Below are 26,440 nucleotides of genomic sequence, written 5' to 3' on the forward strand. Positions count from 1 at the left end.
CTCAGGACACAGGGCAGGGGGTTGGTCCTGCTCCTGTCCCAGGCGAGGAGCCCTTCCTTACTGCTGGATCGGGACAAACCCAATCCCACCCTCTGGACCCCGCAGCACTTCTAACGAGCACACGTGGGTGGTGAAGGTCTCAAGCAGTGGTTCTCAAAGTGGAGTTCCCCAGCCAGCAGCATCACTGGTTAGAAATGCAAGTGCCTGGGTCACATCCCAGAACGGCCACGTCAAACACCCTGGCAGCCGCGTGCAGCAGCCTGAGCCCCCAGGAGACTGAGTCGCACTAGCTAAGAGAGCACGCCAGTCCTGCACCCATCTGTAAGGCCCAGCTCTACCCTAAGCCGCAAAGGCGCGCGCAGGGATGTGGGCCAGTGGGCCAGTGGGCCTGGGGTCCGCCCGGCTCCGGCCTCACCAGCTCTGACCTGCGGCAGGTGCTCGCCTTCTCTGAGCCGGAGAGCGTGTGCCTCTTCTGTTCCAACCCTGTGCCTGTCCCTGCGGGTCTCAGTCACAGGGGCCCCACGGTGGCGCAGTTCCCTGTGGACGTACGGAGACAAAGGCCACCACCGCCAGAGGAAGCCCAGCAGGGATGCTTCTGATGTTGGAAGGACGGAGGTGGCGGGGGGCGGGCAGAGGAATGGACCACGTTACTATCAGAGGAGGACGTTAATAGAAAATGAAATTCAATGGAGTCAAACTGATACACAAGAGAACACCTGCTCCCTAATCCTCTCTGTCTGCACACCTTCCACTGGCAGGGTTCACACCAAGGCTTCTGAGGTGACAGCCGGGGCCAACGTCGGGATAACGAGATGGGGGGCACATTCTGGCGTTCTCCGTTAAACCTTCCCGGACGATGCAAATTTGTATAATGAGCATTATTCTTTTTCATCAAACAATAAAAGCTGTTACTTAAAAATAGCTGTACAGGCCTATGATTTAGCAATGCAGAATAAGAAGAGTCCAACGCGATGACCTCTGGGGCAGATGGGGGCAGGGGGCGGTGGGAGCGCAGGGCGTGTGTGTATGATGTTGGTTAAAAAAAATTATTAAAAATACAAAGAGACTCTGACACATACGAGAACAGGGATAAACCCTGCTAAGTCACAGAAGGACAAATGCTGTCATGTGCACATGGTCTAGAGTTGTCACCTTCGCAGACACAGGAGAATGGAGGGTGCCAGGGGCTGGGGAGTGAGTGTTTAATGGGGACAGTGGCAGTCTGGGAGGAGGAAACGCTGTTCCTGGAGATGATGGTGGGGAGGCTGCACGCCAATGGGGATGTGTTTAATGCTGCTGCACTGTCCCCTTAACAGCGGTCAAGGTGACCAATCTTCCATTAGGGGCATTTTACCACAATTAAAAAAAAAAATCCAAAGAGAGAGGAGATATAAAAGATAAGGTCCCGCTATGTGTCATGGTGTACAATTTTCTCTGTGGGAAAGGATGCAGGACTGTCCCTCCATCTGTTCCTCTCACTGGAATCCCCTGGCTGGTGTGGCTCAGTGGATTGAGCACCGGCCTGTGAACCGAAAGGTCACCGGTTCGATTCCCAGTCAGGGCACGTGCCTGGGTTGTGGGCCAGGTCCTTAGTTGGGGGCATGGAAGAAGCAACCAATTAATGCATCTCTCGCATATGGATGTTTCTCTCCCTTTCTCCCTCCCTTCCCTGCTTTCTAAAAATAAATAAATAAATAAAAATATTTTCTTAACAAAACAGCAAAGGGCTGGACCAGCGGCTCCCTGCCGCGGGCCTTGTGGGTGGGGTCGCTCCCTGAATCAAGGGGCCGTGTCCCATGTACTCTAGGAGACTGAGCATCCCTCACCCCTGCACACCGGATGTTGGTGTCTCTCCCCTGGCTGTGACAGCCATAGATGTCCCTGGGGGACAAAATCAGCGTCCATTAAGAACCCATGGGAACGGTATGTGGAGCAGATGGAGGAGGCTGTCATTTCCTGGGTGGCTGCAGCAGCGGAGTTCCTACCCTCGCCCCCTCCTGCCCGCAGAGGCCAAGGTGACACTTTCAGACAGACGTCCCCCACCCTCCCCACACCAGCAGCCGCTCTTACCCAGCCTGATGTCGCCCTCCAGGGTCATCAGCACATTGCCGGCCTTCAGGTCCCGATGGATGATCTTCTTGCCATGCAGGAAGTTGAGGGCTTCTAGCATCTGGCGACAAATGACCTGAATCTGGGGCTCAGTGAGGCCGCGGTCCAGCTCTGGAAACAGAAAGGACTGTTATCAATTCAGCAAGCGCTCGCTGCGGCAACCCGACGTCAGGCGCACGGCAGGGGTAAGAAGCCCAAAAGCCGCCAAAAGTTGTCCAGCACTTACTGCGCGCCGGCTTCACTGCTTGTCACCGACCTCCTCCCCACAGTTCCCTCATGGAGCAGGCATAATTATCACCCCGTTGTACAGATAAGGAAACTGAGGCTCAGAGAGGTCAAGTCACTTGCTTGAGGTCACACAGGTCTCAAGTCACAGATCTGAGATTCAAACCAGTCTGGCTTCAGAGCTCAGGTTTATAAGCACGTCCCTTATGAGAGGCAGAGACGGTTCTGGGAGCAAGACTGAAGGACGCCGACTCTGTGTCAGGCTCCGTGCTCAGTGCAGGGACACGGGAGGGGCGTGAGGATGGTGAGCAACTCTTGGACGGAGCAGGGTTCGGGTGCATAGAAGGGCAGATGGGCAGCAACCCTCTCCACCTGGGAAGTGGGAGGTTCCCAGAGGAAAGGACATTCGAGCTGTGTCTTGGAGGAAGAAGACGTGTTTGAGAGGAGAAAAGGTCATTCCAGGTCAAGGACCCTGCAGAAGCGAAGGCCCAGAGGCCGACAAGAGCTGGTGGTGGTGCTGGATATGTGGAAAGTGAAACCAAGTCCTTCTGACAGTTTTTGTAAAAACTCCTAGATCAAGCTGTGCCTAAAGCCAGTCCCCCTTGGGCTCTTCAGTTATTTGTGCCAGTTCCCCTCCCCCCGCCTAGTTTCCCCCTAACCCTGTCTGAACAGTCTCCTTACAACCTAGAGTCTCAACTCAGACCAGACCATCATTTTTATTTTGTTAGATCCTGCCCGGAACAACAAAACTCTTCCAAGATGGTCTCTGCTGAGTGAAGGCACACCCAGGGCCACATCCTAAGTGCCCGTATCCTGTCCCCTACCAGCCTTAGCCCACTGGGAGCGGGAAGGGGCTCCGCAAGCAAAGCCAGCATTTCCCTGGCTCAGGGTGGGGAAGGGCCACCACAGATCTGAGACGTTCCTCAGATAAACTTGGGGAAAATACCTTCTTTGCCACTTTTTTTAAAAGTGGCTGAATGGTGCTGCATTCTACTGAAGGCTTCTCCTCTCCAGAGCCACCCCAGACCCTGCCCACGCAGGGAACAACAGGGGGTGGGCAGCCATTAGGAGCCGGGCCACCCAGACCTGGGTGCGTAGCTCCAGCTCCACTGGGTGACGGTGACTCTGGGCCAGCTCCTTAACCTCTGCTATATCATCAGGTCGAGAATAAAACAGAAACTCCTGATTTTACCCATGGGGTTAATACAGGTGAAAGCAGCTGCCACCGTCTCTGGCACATAGTGACTATTCCCCACACCGTGGAGATGACTAGATATTTATCCTGTTGTTGCTCAAGTTTGTGGGGGCCATCAGGACAACATTCCCGTTAAGCTCTTACAAAATGGGTGGGGATCCCCGCTTCTCAAAGTCCCTCCGTCAAGCGCCTCCCCTTTACCTCCTACGAGTGCTGGAGGCTTGGGCAAAGGAGCCATGACAGCTGTCTTATGGCCAAGGAGGCTCACGGGGGCGGGGACACAGGGCTTTCTGAACAGGATGTGCTGGTCTTCCCACGGGGAGATGCCTTCTCTCCAAGAACCCAACTCCTGCTCCCACAGAAACAGAGTGGGGAGGTGCTCACAGGCCAGGTGAGTTACCAGGGCGGGGGAGTGGAGGACCCCCGCCCCAGACAGAGCCGACCCGCCACCACCGCGCTGGACCAGGGCAGACTCACCCAGCATGATGGCGTCCACAGCGCCGCCAGGACAGAACTCGATCATTATCTGCAGAAAGCACAAGGCAAAGCAGCGATGAGCCAGGGCGCACAGCCAACTGGATGGGGAGAACCCCAGGGCGCTGGCTCCCCACCTCTCCTCCTCCTGCCCCGGGGCCTGGGCAGTCTGCACCGTTCCCCCGCCAACCCTCACAGGAGGGGAGCTCTGACATCCAGAGGAGCTACTGGGGTACTTCACTCTTCAGGAAAAGAAAAACCAAGTTGCCCTGGATACCCGCAGGGGTTCAGTGCACAGCCTTTTCAGGCGAGCGCACACACACACCCCTCCCCGGCCTGCCCTGCTCACTTGTCTCCATCTGCCAGCTGCCCCCTTTCTGTGCTCCACAGCCGGGGGTCTCAGAGGACACCACACGTACAAGCTATCCAAGTCCTCCTGGAACCCCTGCCCCCTGCGGCTCTCCATCTTCCTGAGCCCGGGGCCCTGGCAGCCTCGGAACGTCGGGATGTCGCAGCTTAAAGGGCATCTCGGGTGGAGAAACCGAGACCCAGAAAGGGGATGTGACTGACCACGGACAGATTGTTTCAGGCAGGTCCCGGACTAGAAAGCAGATTTCCTAACCCTCTGGCCATTGAGACAAGTATTCTTTCTTCGTTCATTCATTCATTCATCCTTCATTCATCCATTCATTCAATACACACCTACCACACACCCCATAGGTACCAGGCCCTGGGAGAGCCACCAGGCCCAGGCCCTCAGGGGGCTCCCAGCCCAGTGCAGGGGACTGAAAAGGACAATGAGAGTAAAAAGTGTCCTGAGTCCCGACACAGGCCCTCCGCTTCCAGTTCGCTCCCATCTTCCCAAACCCTCTGGGATCAAACGTGCAAATGTGCTTTCTCTTTTTCCTTAAAGTAGGATTCAGGGGGAAAGAGACACAAATCTCTGGCCACGCCCAGAATCTGCCCGCCTCTCGGGCTCCTGGCCCCTGTGGGTTCGGCAGTCCCTCCAACCAAGAGGCAGACACACTGCCTGCAGGCCGGGAGGGCTGACACCTCCCTGCTGTAAAGGTGCAGCCGAAAAGGAAAGGGCGGTCGAGTTGAGTCCACATCCCGGTAATGCCACTTCATTGGCAAGGTGACCTTGGGTGAGCCACTTAATCTCCCCAGCTTCCTCCTCTGCGACATGAAACTCATCACCTCTACCTCCCATGTCATGGAGACACTTAAGTGAAAGCCACACCGGTCAGTATGTGCTTGTTAAATCTCTAGCAAACCAAGTCGCCAGAAAGCGTCACACTTAGGCTATGCTACTCAGCTTCCCAGGATAACATGCCTCCAAGAACTGGCTTATCAACACACTTCCAATTGTCACCCAGAGTCACCGTGGGAAGTGGTCACACCCAGGGGTTCCTGCCTCATTCAGTGCAACTGTCCTTTGTACAACACCCTCACCCGAGGTCCCCGTGACCCCTTGTCCCCGAGTTCAGCTCCAGAAGAGCTCGAGCCTCCACCAGCTCGTTTGCTTCCTCTTCTGCCATTTGAGAGCCCCAAGGCCCCTGGCGCTTCCGTTTTATTTTAATTTTTGCCTTGGCTGCTCGGAAGCGCTGAGCTTACTTTTGGCTTTATTCCCATGAATCCATGCACCAACCCTCGGTTCTATGCCAGAATTAAATCCACAGCACTTCACAGTTCGTGTGTGGACCGTGACAAAGTGCTTTTGGGAAATCAGGATCCTCTCCCCGCGCTTACAAAGCGTAAAGCTTTTTGGGACACAGCGGTCCTCGGTGTTAACCGGAGCAGGCGTCAGAGGGACATGCCATCAACCTTTCTGTAAACGCGGCCCTGCAAAAAGGATTGGCTTTTCCTCTCTGTTTTTGAAAGTGTTCTTTTCACCCCTCCTTTTGGCTTTCAATGTGTCATGCCTTCGTGGCTTTTGTGTGATGCAAAAGAAAAAATAAAAAAAGATAAACAAGAACTGTGACCCTTTCATGAGTTGGTTCTCACTGGGTCCCATTACGTGGGTCTTAACATTTACCTTTCAGCTCCCTGGCGGTGGGGTGGCAGGGGACTCTTACAGAAATGCAAGGGGTTTAATGAACAGAATAATAACCTTAAAAATAAAGTGATAATAAATAAAAGTAAAATCATCATCTAACACCGTAGGAAGAAGTTACTGAGTATGCACGCTTAGAAAAGAGACAAGAAGCGCCCGTATCGATACGCAGGGGAGGATCAGAGGTGGTCTGTCCTGGTGTTTCCACGTCTTCATCAATGAGTGTGAGCTGTGCTGCAGACGCTCCGTCCATGCCCGTCTGCTGTGAAAGCCCAGCAGGCCTGTGCCCGCAGCGTCTGGGATGGAAGGAGGCACCAGGGGACCGAAGCTCAAGGCCTCAGAGCCCTCACTGAGCCCAACTCCAACAGCTCCCTGTTCCAAGGACCGAGTCCTTGAACCCGTCAGAGGCTCGCTCGTCCTTCGTGCTCCCTGCAGAGGGTGGCAGGCAGCTTGTGGCTCAGGGTTTTCCCAGGACCTGGCAAAGTGATCAGTCCAACCCAGCGACAGTCGACAGTTATCCACTAAGGGTCCAGCAGGGGCCCCGCATTGCTCAGCTCAGCGGGGGCCAGGAAAGTAGTATTCGACACATAAACATAATCTGGGCTCCTGGTCTGTGACAAGCCTAGGGACTGGAAACCTAAGACAAATCAGATACCTGCCCCAAGGCCACAGCAGAGGCAAGATACAGAGGTGAGAGCTATGGACGCTTGGAGCCCGCATGACCCAGAAGCCTGCGGATGAAGTGGTTCACCGGCCCTGGACCTCTGGACTCTCCAGACAGGACCTGCAAGCCAAGGAATGCCTTCTGTTGATTAGGTTAGTGCGAGCTGATATTTTTTGTTACCTGTTACGGGAAGTATCTGATCTCACATTTGGCAGGAGATGATGAGGCTGGATTAGGGCAACTGGACAGGAAGACAACGATGCTACCCTGCTGGGCAAGTAAGAGTTTCCCAGAAGCCTCTAGGCGGGACCAGTTAAAAACACTGCATTGGGGTTCTGAACCCTGAGCAGGCGTCAGCCTCCCGGAGAGCTTGCTGGGACGCAGACAACTGGCCCTGCCCCAGAGTCCCAGAGTTTCCGGTTCAGTAGGTCTGGGTGGAGGCTGAGAATCTTCATTTCTAACAAAGGACCCAGGGTCCCCGGACCAAACTTTGAAAACCACTGCTTAACAAGAATTCACAAAAGAGCAAGAGGCCTGGACCTCGGGGCCCCATCTCTCCTCCCCCAAAGACATCATGTAGGATGGCAGCAGAGAAATCTTGGAGAAGTAGCGTCTCTTTTACGCTCCGTGTAAACCTGAACTTCATCGTCCATGTACCACTTATTTCTTTACTCCAACCAACAAGCGAGGGGCTTGAACAGGAGGCGAGAGAGCCTTTCCCCAGCGGAGGTGTGAGAAGCGCCAGGTATCCACAAAGAGGCATTTAGGGACTAGTGTTATGGAAGGTGGTCAGGTTGGAACGGATGGAGTTTTTCAACGAGTAGTTGCCGCTTGGGCCTGAGCTTGGATACAAGGAGAAGAGACAGGGAAGGGAGGTGCTGGCTTTCCCCCGGCCTTCTTGTCAGGCCAGCACCCTCCACACGACTGGCCTCCCTTGTCAGCCTCACGAGCTCTGTCTCCCTGGAGCTCCGGGCCATACACATGCTCAGACGTGCCCCACGGGGGACTGGGCAGCAGCCTGTACTTGCGGCTTTCCTCTCTGGCTGGGGGCCAAAGGAAACTGGAAACCTGTGTTTACCTCCGTCCCCATCAGTTTAGACTAAGCAGCTGTCGTGATGCAGCCTAAGGGTCAGGGCCTTGCCTCGTGATCCTGGAGGGCCACAGCACCTCCCTGATCATTCATTCCTTCATTCATTCGTGGATTTCCCAGGCACCTGTCGAGCCTGCACTAGCTTAGCCCTGAGAATGCAGCACTGTGCCCGCACAGCTCCATTCGAGAACCATTTTTGCCCTTGCTGGTGTGGCTCAGTGGACTGAGCGCCGACCTGAAAACCAAAGAGTCGCAGGTTCGATTCCCAGTCAGGGCACATGCCTGGGTTGCGGGCCAGGTTCCTTCTCTTTCTCCCTCCCTTCCCCTCTCTCCAAAAATAAATAAGTAAAATCTTTTAAAAAAGAAAAGAAAAAAGAAGCATTCTTTCCCTTCTGGGCCCTGGGACGGGTTACTCTCAGCCCCCTTTGGAGCTGTGTGAACAAGGACTCAGCTCAACACCCCACCCCCCACCCCCCCGGACTGAGGCCCACCCCCGCTCAGTGACACACAAAGGAAATGGCACATGCACAGCTGCTCCGCCTCCGTGATCTCCCTCCACGCCCTCCACCTGCTCACAAGGTGAGCGGCTGCCGGGTCAGTTAGCCTGAGACAGCCTCGGTTCCCCATCCGTGACATTTAAGGGGGGCTGAACACTCACTCTGCCCCAAGCCCCATACCCAGCGCTTGCATGCACTGGGCTGAGTGGGTGCCTGTACTTCATGGGGTTTACTGTGAGGGTTACACTGGATTGCGCTGGGCGCTTATAGCATCACCGGGCACACAGTAGGCCAACGCCTGATACGTGTTACAAATTATTGTCAGCGTTTGGTGGTATTTTATCCCCATTTTACAGCTGGAAAAACTGAAGCTCAGGAAATCATGAAGGTCACATAAAGAGTAAGTGGCAGAGCCAGGATATGAACTGGGACTTCTGTTTGGGTGCCAAGTCTGTGCCCCGTTCGTCTGCCTGAGGAAAGAGACCTAGTGACCACATCCCGCCCTCCTTGTGCCTCAAGGAGGAAGCCACCAACAGCTTGAGTCACACACAGTCACCGCGTGGGTGAGGGAAAGGGCCCCTCTGCCTCCTTGCTTCAACCCTCACTGGGCCGCACTGATCAGCTCACACACACCAAGTGCGCTTGCTCCCCGGAGATAAGGCAGCCAGCGTGGCCCAGCCCAGATAAGATGCCCTTCGCAGGCCGAGGGGCCAAGCGGCTGAGCTGGGACAGCAGTGCCACAGTCTGGGTGTCCCCAGGAGACAACTGAGGCATGTTCCAGCCAGAGGTGAGGCCTCAACACCCTGGTGACTACTCAGGGCTCTGGGCTTGGGTCCCCTCCCCTCCCCAGCCTTTCCTGAAGCCAATGGGGGTACTGGGTACACAAAGGTGCTCAATTAATAAATGTGGGCAACGTTCCTGGAACTCCCAGATCCGTGGGGCTGTCATGCCCCCTTCCCTGCTTTGAGCCTCAGTGCCCCCCACCTGAAAAATGAAGCTTTCAACAGCTGTAAAGTCATTTCCAACGATATTTTAGGGTTCAAGGTGACTGAAGTCACTTTATCATTGAATAGGCAGTTTATATTTATAAAAGTCCATTCATATCATCCAATCACAGAGCCTGGAACCTAGTACATGGTCAATAAGGGTTTGATGAATGAATGAGTGAATGAAAGAAAGAAAGAACCAACAAATGAGTAGATATGAAAGCAATGTTTCAGCGGCCTTAAGATGCCCAGAAATCAGGGCCAAACAGCCAAAAGGTGACGAACAGAGCTGACAGGTTCTGCAAAGACAGCCAGACCCAGCCAGCCTGTCCCTCCCTCTTCTATCCCCCAAGAGAGCAGAGATGACAGCTGCCATCTCTGGGCACTGATGCAGCCCTGGCACCGTGCTAAGCATTCTATCAGCAGCCTCTAGGTGCTCCTCGAGCAGTGATGTTCACCCTTATTTTGCAGAGGGGAAAGTTTGGTCAGGAAAGAGCTGCCCCAAAGCCACCGAGCTTTTAAGTGACAAACCCAGGTCTGCCTGGTTCCAAGTCACAAAGACAGTGAAGTGTGCAAATCCCTTTCTCTCTCTGGGCCTTTTCTTCCTGGGGAAGCAGGGCACAGGCTGCGAGCAGCCCCCCAGCACCCCCTCACAGAGAAGCACCGTCCTCTTAGGCATGGGGACACCCCTTCAGCACAGAAGACTCAACCGAGGCCTGTAGAAAGACGCCCACAGAGCCAGCCACCAAAAGGCACGATGGTCAACCCAGAAATGTCTGCAGCTTCTCGGCAGCCTGTCCCTGGAGGTGGGGTCCCTCTGAGCTCCGGCCCAAACAATGCGGCCATTGAGCGGGGCGGCCCACATCCACAGGCCTCCCAGGAACGCGGCCTGGCTCCCCGACCCTCGCCCACCCGCACAGCCGCAGAGAGCCTGGGAAGGAACGTGGGCTCCCAGGGTCTGCACCCCCAGCGGGGATGACCTCGGGGCTCCTGGGCGAGAATCGGGGAGCCTCTGAGCCTGCCTGGCCCTTTGGGCACGATCCCTGAGGAGTCCAAGGTGGCTCACATCCCACGATGCCGGGCCGGGTCCTGCGGCATCTCTGGCGTGGCTCGGAGGTCATTCAAATTCAGGCGTGCCTGACTCCTTCTGACATTGAAGTCAGGGGCCCTGGCTCGGAGTCAACGTCCCCTGACCGTTAAGTCCAAATGCCACCACTGGGCGGCTCTGGGCACACGCTTGACCTCGCGAGCCTCCGTTTCCTCATCTGTAACATGGGACCAGCACATTCCCACGCTGACGTGGTCCTGCGGGACTGGGTAAGATGCAGGGAGTAAAAACAACAGCCACAGCGCCTGACATCTAGCAGAGTGGGACAGACATGAGTCACTGTCATCACCCGCATGACCATCACCGTCACCCTGTCCTCACCACCAAGACCAGGGTCGGGACCAGACTCCAGGCGGATGCAAACTGGACTGTCAGCCCCTGGGGGGACACAGGCCGGCCTGGGTTTGTACGTTTTTGATCTGTTGGGTCATGTCTGTCCACCACGCTTCCCTAAAACCAGCTGTGCGGGGCCTGTGGGGACAGGGAGAGGGATAAGGCAGCACCAGGCCGCGTTCCTGAGGGACACCACCCGACGGGGCGGGGGGTGGGGGGGTGCAGGCCAGGAGCCGAACTCCCAGGACTCCCAAATCCCGACGGAGTGAGCAGGGACCCAGGAAACAGTCCCACCGCTGGAAGGAGACAGCCTTGTCAACTAAAATTGGTACAGGTTTGTGGCATCTGACATGGTCCTCAAGGGACAGGTAGGATTTGAAACCGAGGAGGGATGGGCACAGGGCGGGCCGTCATGTCTTTTACGTCCCAGGGGCACCCCCAGCCTTCCCTGACTCACTACCTGAGGGGCATGGGCCTCCAAGGAACCAACACACCTGAGTACGCTGAACCCAGGGTTCTCACTCCGGAGTCGGACACACCTGGCTTCCGGTTCTTCTGACACCAACAGCACAACGTGGGGACAAGCCCAGAGGCCGGAGCCTGAATCAGCTCCCCGGCAAAGTGGGGGTAACTGCAGGACCTGCCTCACGGGCAGCAAGCAAAAGGGATGTGTGTGGGCGCAGGAGGGTGGGCAGGGCTGGGAGGGGCACAGGGTCACCCTTGCTTCTATGAACGTGACACAGACACCCCAGCCCAGCCACTCCAGCAGCAGCATCCCGGGCAAACCCCGGGCGACCGGGCCTGTCAGTCCACAGCTATGGGTTTCCGCCAGCTCCCAGCCAGGGCCACACAGCCAGTGAGTCCCAGGTCCGGGAAGACCTCCAGCCCCCTGGCTCCAGCCCAGCGCCCCGTCTGCCATGCCGAGGGACGTTCGGGACGCGTATGTTGCTGCTGGTTCCTTTCTAACATCGGTCCCCTCAGAGTTCTGGCTTTTTTCAGACCAGAGATGCAATTGCTGTCAGTGACCAACTGCTGGCTTCTGAGCCCAAGGGGACAAGCCACAGAAACCCTGGGTGGTGACATGTGGTCACACGGACATGTGGCCAGCAGGCCCACCCGCCCACACCCTGCTGTGACCCAGGGACCGGCTTTTCTGCTTGCAGAATGTGCACTTCCAGACAAGAAGTCGCGCCCTGAGAGGCCCACGGTCACCCCTTCAGGGTTACAAGACTGAAGGCTGGCCTGCCAGTTCGATTCCCAGTTTGAGTCCCAGTCAGGGCACATGTCTCGGTTGTGGGCCAAGCTCCCAGTTGGGGGCGCACACAAGGCAACCACACATGCATATTTCTCTCCCTCTTTTTCTCCCTCCCTTCCTCTCTCTAAAAATAAATATATAAATAAAAAAGAAACCACATCCATCCAGGCTGAGCCGGTAAGGTGGTGTCATATCTGAGATTCCACCAACCTGGCTAACACTGTTCCATCTGCCTTGGAGATCCCCAGAGACTCCTCCCCACCCAATTTACGGGCCCACCCAGGCTTCTTTTCCATACGAATGGCTGGTCTTGGCTCACCCTGCACAATTTCTTAAGTCGTATCACACAAGCAACAGCCAGCCTCAGGGGGCCCCAGCCTGGCACTAGCAGCAGCCAGCCTAGATTCACAGTTCAGCTTCGCCTGGGAATCTCCATGCCCAGCACAAGCAGCAGCCATCTCAGACTGCTTTATAGCTCAGGTGGGGTGGCCCCTGGCAAAACTCAGGCTGGGGCTGACCTTGGCCTCCACCACCCGGAAACCCCAGGGTCAGCACACCCAGTGGACAGCTTCAGGCCATGTCAGAGTACCACCGCCCTGGCCCTGCAGAGCTGATCCTCCACGGAGGGTGGAGGTTGGTGGTCAGTCGTCACAGCCGGTCCTTGTAACTGACTGGCCTGGGTAAGTCCCTCCCATTGACCTGCCAACAGCAACCAAGGCTCAAACACAAGAGGAGGGTGTGCTCAGCCCACACGAAGGGCACACCTTGAGTACCCAGCTCGGGTGATAGGGGAGGCTGTGCCACTGTACCCTACAGGACACTTACCACATTAGGCCACACCACCAAGACCCGGAGTCAAAGCAGCTCTACCCAATACACAGAAACAAACTAAGCAGACAGGAAGAACAGAGACAGAATCATGGATATGGAGGGCGTTTTGATGGTTGCCAGATGAGAGGGAGGTATTGTGGAATGGGTGAAGAGGTGAGGGGATTAAGAAGTACAAATAGGAAGTTACAGAATAGCCATGGGATGTGAAGTACAGAATAGGAAATGGAGCAGCCAAAGAACTTAAACGAATGACCCATGGACATGAACAATGGTGGGGGAATTGTCTGAGGGAGTAGGGAGTGCTGAGTGGAGGGGGGGAAAGGGGGGAAATCAGGACAACTATAATAGCATAATCAATAAAATATAATTTTAAAAAAGACAGGAAAGCAACATCCATGTCATTGGCAGACAGCCCCCAGTCTGCAGGGGAGGGGAGTACATTAGGGAGTGGTGAGGTCTGAGGCTAACTGGTAGTCACACCCCCGCCTAGGGGCAGCTACTGCTCATCCTAGACAACCCAGCCATGTGGAAAGATTGCCTGGTTGTTCAAGAAAAGTCAGAGGCCAGAATTCTGAGACATCTTCTGACAAATCACTAACAACAAATTTCTAAAAGCGTCATACATGCCAAACAAAATGTGTCACCGGCCAAATCTGGCCTGTAATCACCTGTCTGTGACCTGCTCTGAGGTCACCTATGGGGGCCAGGCCTCACAGCGCCTGCCCACCATGAAGACATCCTCCCACCCCACAGCAAGATCTGTGAGTGGGAGAGGCCCGTGGCTCTCAACCAGGGATTGTTTTGGCCCCTGGGGGACACTTGGCAACATCTGGAGATGTTTTAGGTTGTCACAGCTGAGCAGGAAGGTGGGGGGGCGGTTTTACTGGCATCTAGTGGGTAGAGGCAGAGATGCTGCTAAAAATCTCAGAACAGAGCGGACAGCTCCCCTCAGACAGAGAAGGAGCCGAATCCAGTGCAGACCAAAGAGAACCCACAGGCCTAAGAGCGAATGTGAGGCCACCTCGGGAGTGGGGGGCGCTGAGGGTGGAGGAGGCCAGCCACCCTAGTGTAGAACTGCTTCTGTTTTCGGTGGCCCACAAGGATATCTGTTAAGATTTCAACAGAAAAAGATTCCACAGCTGAAAAAGCTGGAAAAGCCCAGGTTTAGGTAATGCGGGTCGAGAGGTGAACGAGGAGGACAAGACCACTAGCCTCCTGGCCAGCAGAGCAGGGTCCAAGCTCAGTCTCTGTCCCCTTGAGTGACCTTGGACAAGTCACAGAGCCTGGATGACTCATCCCCCTGACCTTATGGGGCTGGCCCAGCCCAAATGTCCACCACGCCCAGCGAGGCACATCCCCAAACAAGGCCCCGAGATAAGGAGCAGAGTCTGGGGCGTCGCCCAGCACCGGGCAAAGCAGTCCCCCCTCGGCCTGCCACCCTGCACGTCACTCAGGGCTTTGTGCTGAAGAGCACCATTGTGACAGCCTCCCTTTTAACAGGCGTGTGGGGATCAGGCTGAAAGCTTTGGCAGGCGAAGGGATCGGGGTAGAACTTCACAAAACTGGTTTATTTTCTTTTACTTCTATTTATGGCAAGTGGGTCCTAGTTTTCCATTTAGAGTAGTGAGACGAAACTTTCCTTTTAAATAAATGTGTTTAACTTCTAAAAAGTGAGTCACCTTTTTAAAATGATGTTACCTATTACAGAGGTAAAGGGATGAATGAGGTTTGGGGGAGGCAGCCCTGCCAAGGGTGTCATATCAATAAATCCTATGGACATGTAGCACCAAAAATAGCACATTTGTGCCCAGGGACGGGGGTGAAGGGGTGGGCCAGGCCAGGAAGATTCCATGGGAGCAAAGGAGTCATTGGCTTGTTTGAAAGACAGCAAAGAGATTCCTGGGCAGATAAACTCCCTGTAAAACTTTCTGACCAGGCTCAATGGCGGGGTGGGGGTCACAAGCTTTGAACCCGGCCTGTGCAGGTCTCCAGGACAAGCCAGGGTAGCCAGGCCTACTGTGCCCCTGAAAGGCCTGCCCTCATTCGGTGCTGGTGCCATCATCGCCCCCAATGTCATCTTTCTTACTGTTTGGGGTGACAGGGTCACAGTCACAGCGAAGCCTCGGGAAGGGTCACCAGGGAAAGGCAGGGAAGCCAGGGGAGAAGGGCTGCCCGGAAGCAGGCAAAGGCCTGCCGGGGCCAGCTGCCCGTAGCTTTGAAGGGCGGGAAGGAGGCCGGGGAAGGCCTTCATGGCAGACTGTCATCGGCCTGTGTCCCAGGCAATGGGTCTCGGCTACGAGGACAGAAAGGGGCAACAGAGGTGACCCCACAGCTCGGCAGGCCCCACAAGCTCAGTGACCAAAAGCAACCACACAGGACGGTCTGGTCACAGATTCCTAACTGGGCAGGGCATGTGGGTCGTGACGTCCCAGGCAGGCCCGCAGCCTCCTCGGCAAAGGTCAGTCTTTCCCTCCAGGGAACTGCCCGGTGCTGTTCTTATGCATCTGCGGTAACATACCTTTGAAATGTCAGAGTGGTTTTCTTTGCTAGGCCCTTCGAAGGCAGCACAGCAGAGAGCACAGAACCCTCATCGCTACCTTGGTCCGGGCACGTCACCTCTACAAGCCATAAAGGCTCATCACTAACTGGCCTGCACCCACCAGTGTAAGAAAAGCACGTGTCCCTCCTTCTTGCTTTACATCCCACCCTAGAGGGTTCCCCGCTGGCTTTCTCCCGCCTCCTGAATCCACCCCCAACGCACATGGTGTCCCTTCCCTACACTCTCTCCTTTGATTGTAAGTGTATAAAATTAACTGCAAAACGGCCTTTCTCAGCGGCATTTGACTCTGTCCCTGGACATCTTGCTTTGGAGCAGGTCCTCAAAAATGCTGGCTCAGATAAATTCTTTTTTTTTATTTTTATTTTTTTATGGTAACGCAGTGTTTTATTTATTTTGTCCACTAATAAGCAATATCGGAGAACGTTTATACTATGAATGGCACCTTATCTAAGAGAAGTTCAACTTCCATTTTTAAAAATATTTCCATGACTCGGTATTAATAAGAAAGAGAATTATGGTTGAAATTATGATGTCAAAAGTGAGAGCGCCTGTTTGAAGGTAGCCTGTAATACGTACAATTCAGTTTTTGGAGGAACGTTCTCTGGCTGCGAGAAAGGGCGTTTGGTTGGCCTCACTAACGGGAATAGCCTCAATGCTGGGACGGCCTCTTCTTGCTGCTGATTTTTGGTGTAGTTCCCTGTGACAGTACGGACGGAGCTGAGTGGCGAGGGACTTGTCATGTTTGCTCCAAATAAGAGGCGATACCCGATTCCTATAGTCGGGAGGGGCAGACGAGCAACGCCACTGCTCGCTCCTCTAAGGCCAAGAGGTTAAGGCCCAGGCACTCAGCCCCTCGGGCACGAACACCCCCACGAGACACAGGATGATGCCAGACTGGGAGCTGAAGAACAGAAGAGAACCACGGTCGCTCTTTCTGGCGATGGCGACGGTGAATTCTCCTCCAAATTTTCCCTGTGGCTTTAGACACCTCAGCGTGGCTTTCCCAAGTTCCCTGTGCAAGCACAGACCAGGGAGCCACAGCAGGGCCACGGTCAAACCTGAGTCAAATGCCAAGCGGCATGTCGCCCCCGCCCTACCCCCCAGCCCTGGCCCAGGCCAACTCACGTAAATTCTTATAAAAATTTTCTCTAGGTTTAGATGTTCTTTCCTTGACAAATACATTCCGAGGGAGAGAGCACTGTGGGGAGCCTCTCCTGAGAGCAGTGTGACGTGGGGTCTCTCTTCCATGACCCTTGAGGACCTCTGTCTGGGGTGTGACCTTGGGTACATCCCAGACCCTCTCTGGAACTCAAGTCTCCAAAATGAGGTGGCGCCTCTGAAGGTTGACAAAGCAGCAAATGTAGGCTGTAGGAGAGGCTACCAGACAGGAGGGTAAGAAGTGGGTCCGGTGACAGCAGCAGCCCTGGATGAGAAAATACCAGCCTAAAGGGACAACTCGGGGACAGAAAATTCTGCTGTGTCTATTTCCATCACCTCAGTAGTCACGGTCTAGTTACAAAACGTCCCGTTTCTCTGTCTGGTTTTCCAGCTCTGCCGCTTTCTAGCTGCGTGGCCTTGGGGGGGCAGGGGGCGGGGCGGGGACTTGGCCTTTGTTTCTCATTTTCATCTGTAAAGTGGAGATAACAGCCTCACAGAACGAAGAAGGAACGACACACTGCCAGTAAAACTCACAGCAAAAGGCCTAGCACGCAGCAGGGCCTTCACACACATTGGCTGTCGTCGCGTTATCTTTGGACCTGAAACAATAATGAACTTGGTACCCAGCCACAGTCAAAATGGGCGCAGACACATGAAAGATGTTTTTCTTAATGGGCACATAACAGCAGTCCCGGAAAGGCTGGAGGGGTGGAGAGCAGGATGCATGGACAGATCAGGGGGCAGACGAGTACCAGGAAGATGGGAAAGCTCCTTTGTATCCTATCAAATAGACACTTAGAAATCTGAAAAACATCTCGGGCAACACCACAAAAACTCAGAGATGTCCATCGGACTTGTTTATAAGCAATAAAACACAAAAGTAGTGCCTAAATGCTCACTGATAGAGACCAGCGCAGTCAGAAGGGTCCCCTTCCTTAGTGCTGCCATTGAAAGAAATCCCTATTTGGCAGCCCCTGCCATGGGAGTGACAATTTTCTGCTACAAGTAACAAGAGTAGCCAACACCCACCGAGCTCTTACCTGGGCCAGGCGCCCAGCAGGAATTAATTCATTTAATCCCCGTAACAACTCTGTGCGCCAGGTACTGTCCTCACCCCCATTTACAGGTGGAGAAACTGAGTCACGGAGCGGAAAAGAACTCGCCTCGGGTCCTGCACCTGCTAAGCAGCACAGCCAGCATGCGAGGCCGGGCAGGAGAGCTTGAGAGTTCCTTCCCCTGAACCACTGCCACCACCCTCCCACTGGGGAGGCTGTGCAGAAAGCGGGGGGCAGGGGACCCGGAGCCCCCCTGCTTCATGATCTCCTGGCCCTGGCCTCTGCCCTCCAGGCAGATGCTGAGGAAAAGCAGAGGCCCTCAGCCAGGCCTGGGGAGCCGCGGGGAGCCGCGGGGGGCAGGCAGCAACACTCTTACCCACAGCTTCCCGTCGTGGTAATAGGCCCCCAGGAGCTTCACAATGTAGGGGTGCTGGCAGGTGGCCAGGATCTCGATCTCCACCATGTAGTCCTCCAGCTCCTCCTCACTCTTGGTCTCGATCACTTTGGCGGCGGCCAAGTCCCCCGTCTCCTTGTTCTTGGCCTGCAAAGCAGAGACGGGAGGTCACCAAAGCACGCTCAGCAGGAAACGGGCCCCTGGAAGCCAGCTCAGCGAGGCCGTGGAGGGTGGAAACAGAGCCGGATGTCCAGCGGGGGACTGAGAGCCGACGCAGGAGCTACGCCGTCCTTGACAATGGCCCATGCTCACAGCGTGCATGAGAAACTACGTTCTATGCTTGACAATGTGGTGTGTATGTTACAAGCCCGACACACATGAGAGAAAGAAAAATATCAGGACGGCGTAGCTCCATAGATACCAACATGGAAAGACTGTTGAGTTGTTCAGTAAAAAATTCCAAGTCATTGAACAATAAACGTGGTATGATACTTTTATACAAAAAGGGGAAAAAATAGACACTTTCATGAATGCTCACATGTACATAACCGCATGGAAAACTCTGGAAAGATAGTGCCTGACCACAGGCTGGGGAGAGAGTCAAAAGGCCTTTCCCCTCTTTTTGTTTAACATATTAATAGGAATGTTGCATGCATTTCTTTGTACCATTTCATACACATTAAAATTAAAACGAGTCCTGGCCGGTGTGACTTACTGGATGGAGCACCGGCCTGTGAACCAAAAGGTCACAGGTTCAATTCCCAGTCAGGGCACAAGCGTGGGTTGCAGGCCAGGTCCCCGGCTGGGGGCATGCGAGAGGCAACCAATCAATGTATCTCCCACACATCAATGTCCCTCTCCCTCTCTTTCTCCCTCCCTTCAAAAACAAATAAAATCCTTAAAAAAATAAAAGTAAAATGAAAACGGTTTTAAGTAAGTGCCCACCAGCCACAGTTGAAGTGCTTCTTAGACGCATTTCCCGTGGGCATAACAACTGTGTCTTACTTGATGAAAAAGAGAAGGGGGATTTCACACCTCTGGGGATGGCTGTACTTTTTACAAACAACAGATAAGTGCTGGTGAGGACGTGTAGAAAACGGAACCGGCGCATTGCTGCTGGGAATGTCAAACGGTGAGGCCGCCGTGGGCAACAGTTTGGCAATTTCTCAAAAGGTGAAACACAGAACGAGCCTGTGGCCCAGCAGTTCTACTCCTGGGGATGTACCTGCAAAATAGTGCAAGCAGGTACGGGAGCAGACATCCACACACCAGTGTTCCCAGCAGCCCTGTTCACAGTAGCCACGACATGGGGGCAGCCCACGTGCCCACCAGCAGATGAACAATCAACAAAACGTGGGCCAGATATTCGGGGGAATATGACTCAGTCTTAAAAAGGCAATTCTGACACGCACGACAGCACGGATGGATCTTGAAGACATCATGCTAAATGAAATAAGCCAGCACAGAAGGACAAATACTGTATGATTCCACTTATAACCGGTACCCAGAGTCATCAAGTTCAGAGACCAAAATAGAACACAGGTCTCCAGGGGCTGGTTACTGGGGGGCAATGGAGAGGTAAGCGTTTAATACGGACAGAGTTTCTGTTTGGGAGGATGGAAAAGTTCTGGAAATGGAGAGAGGGGAAGGTTGGACAACACTGTGAGTGCACTTAATGCCACTGCGCTGTGCACTTAGAAATGGCTGGCCCTGGCTGGTGTGGCTCAGTGGATTGAGTGCTGGCCTGCAAACCAAAAGGCTGCCGGTTCGATTCCTAGTCAGGGCACGTGCCTGGGTTGCAGGTCGGGTCCCAGTAGGAAGTATGCGAGAGGCAACCAGTCAATTTATCTCTCAAACATTCATGTTTCTCTCCCTCTCTTTCTCCCTCCTCTCCCCTCACTCTAAAAATAAATAAAGTCTTTTTTAAAAAAAAAGAAATAAAGGAACGGCTAAAGTGGTCAATTTTATGTTATGCATATTTTACAGCAATTTTAAAGCTGAGAGCGAGCGAGAAATAACCGTGTAAATGATGCAAGCAATCCACCCAGGGTGAGCAGGTGTCCAAGAAAGAGAGCAGAACCCACAGTCCCCTCGGGGGGTCCCGTGAGCCCTGGGGGCTGCTGCATTCACCCAGTGTGCTACTTGGGGCTCCAGGGTTTATTTAGAGAACCCGCTTGCTCCTGCAACATGAGCCTTAAAAGAGAGCCACTCACTGGGAGCCTTTGCCCAGCCATCTACTGGGAAGCAGGCTGCCCGGACGCCATGAGCAGCCATGTCGGGCTCCGCCAAGGTGCCTCCCCAGAGGCAGTAGTGTCAGGTAGGATGGGTGGTAAACTACAGCAGGGAGGGGGAGGGGGACGTCTCACCTGCTGACCCAGCAGCCCCGAGCCTGGTCTGATAAGACTGCCGGGTGTCCCAAACATCACAGGCAGGGACAGCGCAGGAGGAGAGGAGTCCTGAGACTCTGCTGGGACAGGCGGCCTCCGTGACAATTTCACTAACAAACACAAAGAGCCTTTACGAGCTGGAAAGGAAAGCCTTTGTAGCTGTACATTATTCCCAAAGTTTAGAAGAAGAGGGAACACAGAAACTGACTGAAGTCCACAGCCGTGAACCCCAAGAGTGGGCACACTCAGATCAGCTGAGGGCCCACTTGTAGCCTTGGCTCACGTGTACAGAATGAACTTAGAACAAGTTTATTTCCTCTACACGTGGGGCACTCAGACCAGCCGGGCGCCTGCCTGCAGACGTGTGCTCACGTGTGTTTCATAAATACTTGTTATCTCGTGTCCACTGTACATGTTATCTCTCACGTGAATTCATCTCTTGCGAGTATGACAAGAACCGAGGAGAGGCAGGAGTGGGGTGGCCCCAAATCAGCTCCCCCTGCCGCGCACCCCTTGTAAGAGCAGCAGGTGCCACTTTGGCCTTCCAGGAAGGACATGAGCCACTGGAAACCCCCACAGCCGTCTGCCCCAGGCACCTAGCTCTCCAAGGAGGACAACGGACACTTGCGTCACTTCATGTGGTCACCACAGTGACCAGCATCTCAGTGTCCCCATTCTACAGACAGGCACATCCAGGCTGGGAGAGGTGACAAGACTGGAACTAGGGTAGTGGCATCAGAATGGGAATCTGGGTCCCCTAACTCCCAAGATCTGTGCACCTGCCACTGCTGTACTAGGGCTCCCTGTGGGCTCCCCAGCTCAGAAGCCTCGGAGACCAGATGCCACAGACACTGACGAGTGATCCCAGGTCAGCCCGTCACAGGGCGTCCCGGACTCGGAGGCACAGAAGCCCTGCCCCTGGCCGCAAGGAGCTCAAAGTCCAGCTGGAGAGACCCACCTCCCGGTGCCGGTGGGGCGGGACAGGGTGCTTCTGAGGGCGGGGTGGGAACTGGGTGTTAAACCTTGCCAGGGAGCCTTCTGGCAGGGAGTCATGCCAATAGGCAATTTGTAAATATTTTCTCAGTTTAGGTAAATGTTTCAGTTAATGGAGTTGCAAAGTCCACACTCACTCCTGGGCCCGCTCTGCATGGGGCCTCGGTTTACACTTCAACGGGGGTTAATTCCTTTACCGCCTCAGCGCCCCTACCTCGCAGGTGCTATTATTAGCTTATGTCCAGGGGAGGAAACTGAGGCAGAGTCCCCAGCGACTTCGGTGACAAAACTGGGTCTGGAACGCTGGCAGTCCTGCTCCTGAGTCTGCGCTCTGGCGGCCACGTTCTCCCCCCATTACAGGGGCTAAGAACCTTCCACACCTGACCCAGTTCAGGGATGGGATTTTCACATGGGGCCATTCCCCCAGCTCAGTCCTTGTCGTGGGATTCACCCCGGGTGGCATCCTCTTCCCTAATTCAATTGTGGAAGCTTCTTCAGAACACCTTAAAGCCCCACCAGAAAGCAGCCAGGCCCTCTGTCTGTCTCTTTCATGCACACACACCATTCCGCACCTGCCCCCTCAGAGGACCAGCACACCCCCTTCCACACTGCGCCCCGCTCCTCTGCACGCCCGGAGCCGTTAGGGCACTGGCCTTTCAGAGAAGCGGGTGGAGGGCCCTGCAGTGGGCCTGACGGTGCTGTCCCAGCCCCCAGCACGGCGCTGAGCCCGGCCGAGGCCACCCCTCCGCCCCTCGCCTCTCACTCCTGAGAGCTGGCGAAGGAGGCTGCCTGGCACCTTTTCCTGGGTTTCCTGAAGAGGGATGTTTCCTCCTGGAGGTGGGGGAGGCGCAGGCAGGGCCTGTTTTCCAGGATTGCACAAAACCCGCCTTGCCCGCAGCCCTGAAAGGCGGCACGGACCACAGGGCCGCCGAGTCCACACTGAGGGGCACCGCTGCCCAGCCCCCCGCTCAGGTTCCAGCGGCCAGTGCCGGCCAGAAAGGGGTTAGCAGCGATCGAGGCCCGGACGGACCTGGCCAAAATCCAAGTCTTGGAAAGCCTGGCCGAGGCAGCAATCTGTCACCTGCTGGCCCCAGAGGACGTCACAATGGCCGATGATGAAAACAGCCAGCGCTGCGCGAGCACTCGCGTGGGCCCGGGCAGGCTGTCCCTGCAGTTTCTCGCTTCATGTTCCATCCAATGCTCCCCGCGGCCCCAATTTACAGATAAGGACGTTGTGATTCAGAGACGCACAGTGATTTGCCTCAGGCCACACAGCCAGTGGGTGGGGGCCCAAGGCTGGATGCAAACCCAAGCCTGCCTGAGCTCTGAATCACTTCCCGACGGGCCCTTCTTGGCAAGTGCCCAGTGCCCTGCTCCGGCTCCGGCTCCGGCTCCCTTTGCTGAAGATAAATGACAACCTCAGCCAACAGCACGCTTGGCAGCCGGGCTACTGCAACTGCCCGAACTGCACCTGCCCGCAGGCCAGCAAGGCAGGTGGGAGCCGCAGTGCCGCTCCCCAGGGGAGCAGACCGGGGCGCAGGGAGCTATCGGGACCCACCCATGGCTGACCTGGGGCCTCCACTCAGCTGGCAGGAATCCGTTTTTCCCTCTTCCTTCACGCAGCCATTACTAGTTAGTGAGCCCATGTTAGTGGGAGGCAGTTTTCTAGTGAACAAGCCAGTTTCTGCCTAGAGGGGGCATTTGTGGGTCCAGGCACGGCTCTCCCATAACAGGACGCCCCCTTCCCGGGGCAGAGCTAACCCGCCCTCATTCCCAGGCCCCAAGACAAAATGGCGAGAATTCCGTCCATCTCTGAAGGGGGCAGGTGACTCCCGCTGGCCCATCAGAACACAGCGACAGGTTCAGGGACAGGGGCGGGATCAAGGCAGTCATCGAAATGCAGCAAAATTGCTGAGAGTGTCCCTGAGATGGTCCCAAGTGGGCTGTACTGCTCACCTGCAAGCATTGCCTGAGGCGGGCCTGGGGCTGCTGGCCCACCCCGCCCCCAGGGGCGCCTGAAAACGAAGCTAGCCGAGCCCAGAAGGGAAGCCGCAGAGCCCAGAGGACACCAGAGGACAAGCTGTCTGAGGCCCTCTGTCACCTCTCACACCAAGGAGGTACTACTACTATTAGGAGCATCATGTTACATGTAAGAAAACAGACGCTCAGAGAGGTCACGTCACTTGCCCAAGGTCACACAGCAGGTCAACAGCAGGTCTGGGAGTTGAATTGAGGCTTGTGTGGCTTCCAAGTCCGTGCTCCGGACCGCTGTACCAGAGGAGCCTGTAATTCTGCAAAGGCCCTCTCTGCACAGTGGGCGGGCGGGGAAGTGATGCCCAAGGTCTCTGGGGTCATCTTGGAGAGTGGGTGACTCTTGGAAAGCTAAGGGCGGTCCAAGTGGACAGGGCACCCGTGGGAGTGACAGGCAAGGAGTCACATCAAGAACAAGTGGCTGTCTGTGCCCTCTGACGTCCGTCTCTCCCACTGGCTGAGGCCCGCTGCTGGCCAGCGGTGACTAACGCCTCAGTCCACACCCTTGAGGGCAGACACACTGGCCACTTGTGTTTCCCAGCCCAGGCACCTCCGTGGGAACAATCCTCCCCCTTGTGCGGCTCCCAGCCCAGGCGGGAGGAGGTGGGGACAGCCCTCCCCGCCGGCAGCTCTGCCCCACCCAAGGGGCCCAGCCAGCCAGGGGCTAGAGGCTTCCTGAAAGTCTGCTGCACAGTGCAAAGCGACAGCCAGTAGGGGACAGTCCCCAGGCCCTCCCCTTCCCTCCAGGTTGTTGGCTGGTGGCTATGTTCCCTGCAGCTGCCTCCTCCTTCTCCTCCTCCTCCTCCACCTCCTCCTCCTCTTCCTCCAGGGAAAGTGCTGATGTCACAGAACTTATGGACCAGAGAGGACACTGGCCACACTCCTACCTCCTACTCCCCAACACCCACTATGCAGATGAGGAAACAGAGTCCACCAAGGCGAATGCAGTGACCAGAGTCCAATCTGTGACCGCTGCCTCATCTGCAGAGCAGGAAAACAGGCCTGCCTGACTCAAGCAGAGTAAATAAGGCGGCGAGAGCTGTGACCCCATGGGTGACGGATCCCAGGGCCTGTTCAGGCCTGGGAGCCAGGGGAGCTGCCTGGAGACCCGTCCTAAAGAGGGCAGCAGGGACCAAGGCAGCACCCACCCCCCGGCCACTCAAAACTCCGGTTTCCTTTCGGAACTGCCTCTCCCTCCCTCTTGGTGCGAAGGAAGGATTCCTGAGCGGCTGGGCGCACCTGGCCCAGGTGCGCAGCCCAGGCCCGGCCCCTCAGCCTGGCCCCTCTCTGTTACAGCCAGTGATTCAGACACGCCTTGTGACCCAAGGCAGGCCAACAGCATTGTCCCTGATTGTTTTCTGGTTTGTTTGGGGTTTTGCTTTATCTTCCTTGGGGGTTGCTACACTGGTAGAAGGAAGGCTGGAGGGTCTTGTAGCCCATCCTGCCTCTCCTTTGGAAAGCCTGCCTGAAAATGAGGTCAAGAGAGGGAAGCAGGGCCCGCACGTGGAGGACGGCAGACACGGAGGGTCTGTGAACACCTAGGGCCAGCTGTTCCTGAGGCCGGCAATGCCCTTCGACTTTCCAGGTATGCGAGCCAATCAGCTCCCTTCTGGACTTGTACCATCGCCCACCAGAGTGGAAATTAGCTCCTGATAATTTAAGGCCAGGAAATAAATTCAGAAAGGATGCCAGAAAAAATGTACTAAGATCATGTTCATATTCGCCCGTTATAACAGCAAAGAGTGGAAAGAAGCTTACTGTTCAACTGTAAGACAACAGTGGGATTAACTTGGTGGCATGTCAAGCAACCCTTTAAAGTAATAAATAGGAAGGTATAGTAATGAGGAAAATAATTAAGCCAACAAATGAGTCAATAAAGCAGGCTCATAAAATATAGCTCAGTTACAACTTTGGGAAAACTGTCTGCATCTATGGACAGGGACAAGCTGAAAATACAGCATAAGGAATGCAAGTGATTTTCAGACGTTCATTTCACCCAGTGACATCTGGCAATTATCCACAGGGATCCCAGTGAGGACAGACTGGGGTTGGTGCCCAGAAAATGACCACTTCACCTCGACTTTGTCTGTCCTCTCAGGAACCCACTTGAGCTGCGCTGTCCCCTGTGGTAGCGACAGGCCACATTACAGCCATGTAAATGACATGAAATTAAAATTTTACTTCCCCAGTTGCATTAGCCACATGTCAAGTGCTTAACACCCAACCACGTGTGGTTAGTGGCGGCCACATTGAAGAGAGCAGATAGAGAACACGCTCAGCTCTGCAGAAAGTTCCAGAAGGCAGCTTTGCCCACGAGCCTGTACCTGGCAAAAACTGCATTCTCTCCAACGTAAGGGTGCACCTAAAACCCACCCCCATGCCCCAGCCCCAGCCTCAGAAACAAGCATTTCCTTTGCCGGGAAGAAGCTAAGCGCTGGGTGCCCAGAGTGGGAAGAGGAGGCGCGCAGGCGGGATCACTTGCTAGGGAGGTCTCCTAGCAACCGGGGTGCGAGGGACGGCTCCCAGCTGACCTGTCAGTGAGCAGCCTGGGCGGGTGGGTCAGAGCCAAAGAGGGGAGCAGTCAGGGCGAAAGGTTTCTATTTTCCCCGTCCTCTTGATTCTGGATGGCAGGGCCAGGCCTGTGTCAAATGCACTTCAGGCCACGGGGACCCAGAAGGGGCTCGGTCTGTGTCCCAAAATACACAGCGGTGGCGTCCCTGCGCAGTGACGACTGTTGCCAATTGCGGGAAAGGCTTGGACTCTATTAAGGAGGGAGGAAATCTGGCCCCAGAGGAAAACCGGGCCCCAGAACTGGCTGCGTGCAGGGGAAGTAAGGCAGGGCGGTCTGAGGGCAGCGCAGGCCCAGGAGGGGCAGCCCGTGTGGCTTTGGTTCAGAGTCCCAAAGCGCCTGTGTTGGCAGGCATCAAGTGAGTCACAGAAGGGAGCTGTGTGCAAACCACGGCAGGGCCCTCCAGAGGCCTGAGTCCTTCATGGGAGTAAGGATAAGACAGGCCTCCAGTACAAATCCACAAGGCAGAGGGC

General features: G+C 55.3%; 1 protein-coding gene and 1 pseudogene across 1 annotated transcript in view; both read right to left on the bottom strand.

The window, feature by feature from the left end:
- The window catches only part of STK10 (serine/threonine kinase 10), an 82,910-nt gene that overhangs the window by 45,068 nt on the left and 11,402 nt on the right, over positions 1 to 26,440 (bottom strand). Inside the window, exons 2-4 of the mRNA XM_090288581.1 lie at positions 17,970 to 18,134; positions 4,007 to 4,055; positions 2,071 to 2,220 (exon numbers count right to left, since the gene is read on the bottom strand). Coding sequence (XP_090144707.1) covers positions 2,071 to 2,220; positions 4,007 to 4,055; positions 17,970 to 18,134 — 364 coding nt within the window. The remainder of the gene's footprint in view (positions 1 to 2,070; positions 2,221 to 4,006; positions 4,056 to 17,969; positions 18,135 to 26,440) is intronic.
- On the bottom strand, positions 15,960 to 17,855 carry LOC150001006 (phosphatidylinositol N-acetylglucosaminyltransferase subunit P pseudogene; annotated as a pseudogene).

Source organism: Furipterus horrens, unplaced genomic scaffold, assembly GCF_987537825.1.
Source record: "Furipterus horrens unplaced genomic scaffold, mFurHor1.1.pri manual_scaffold_10, whole genome shotgun sequence".
Taxonomy (NCBI): Eukaryota; Metazoa; Chordata; class Mammalia; order Chiroptera; family Furipteridae; genus Furipterus; species Furipterus horrens.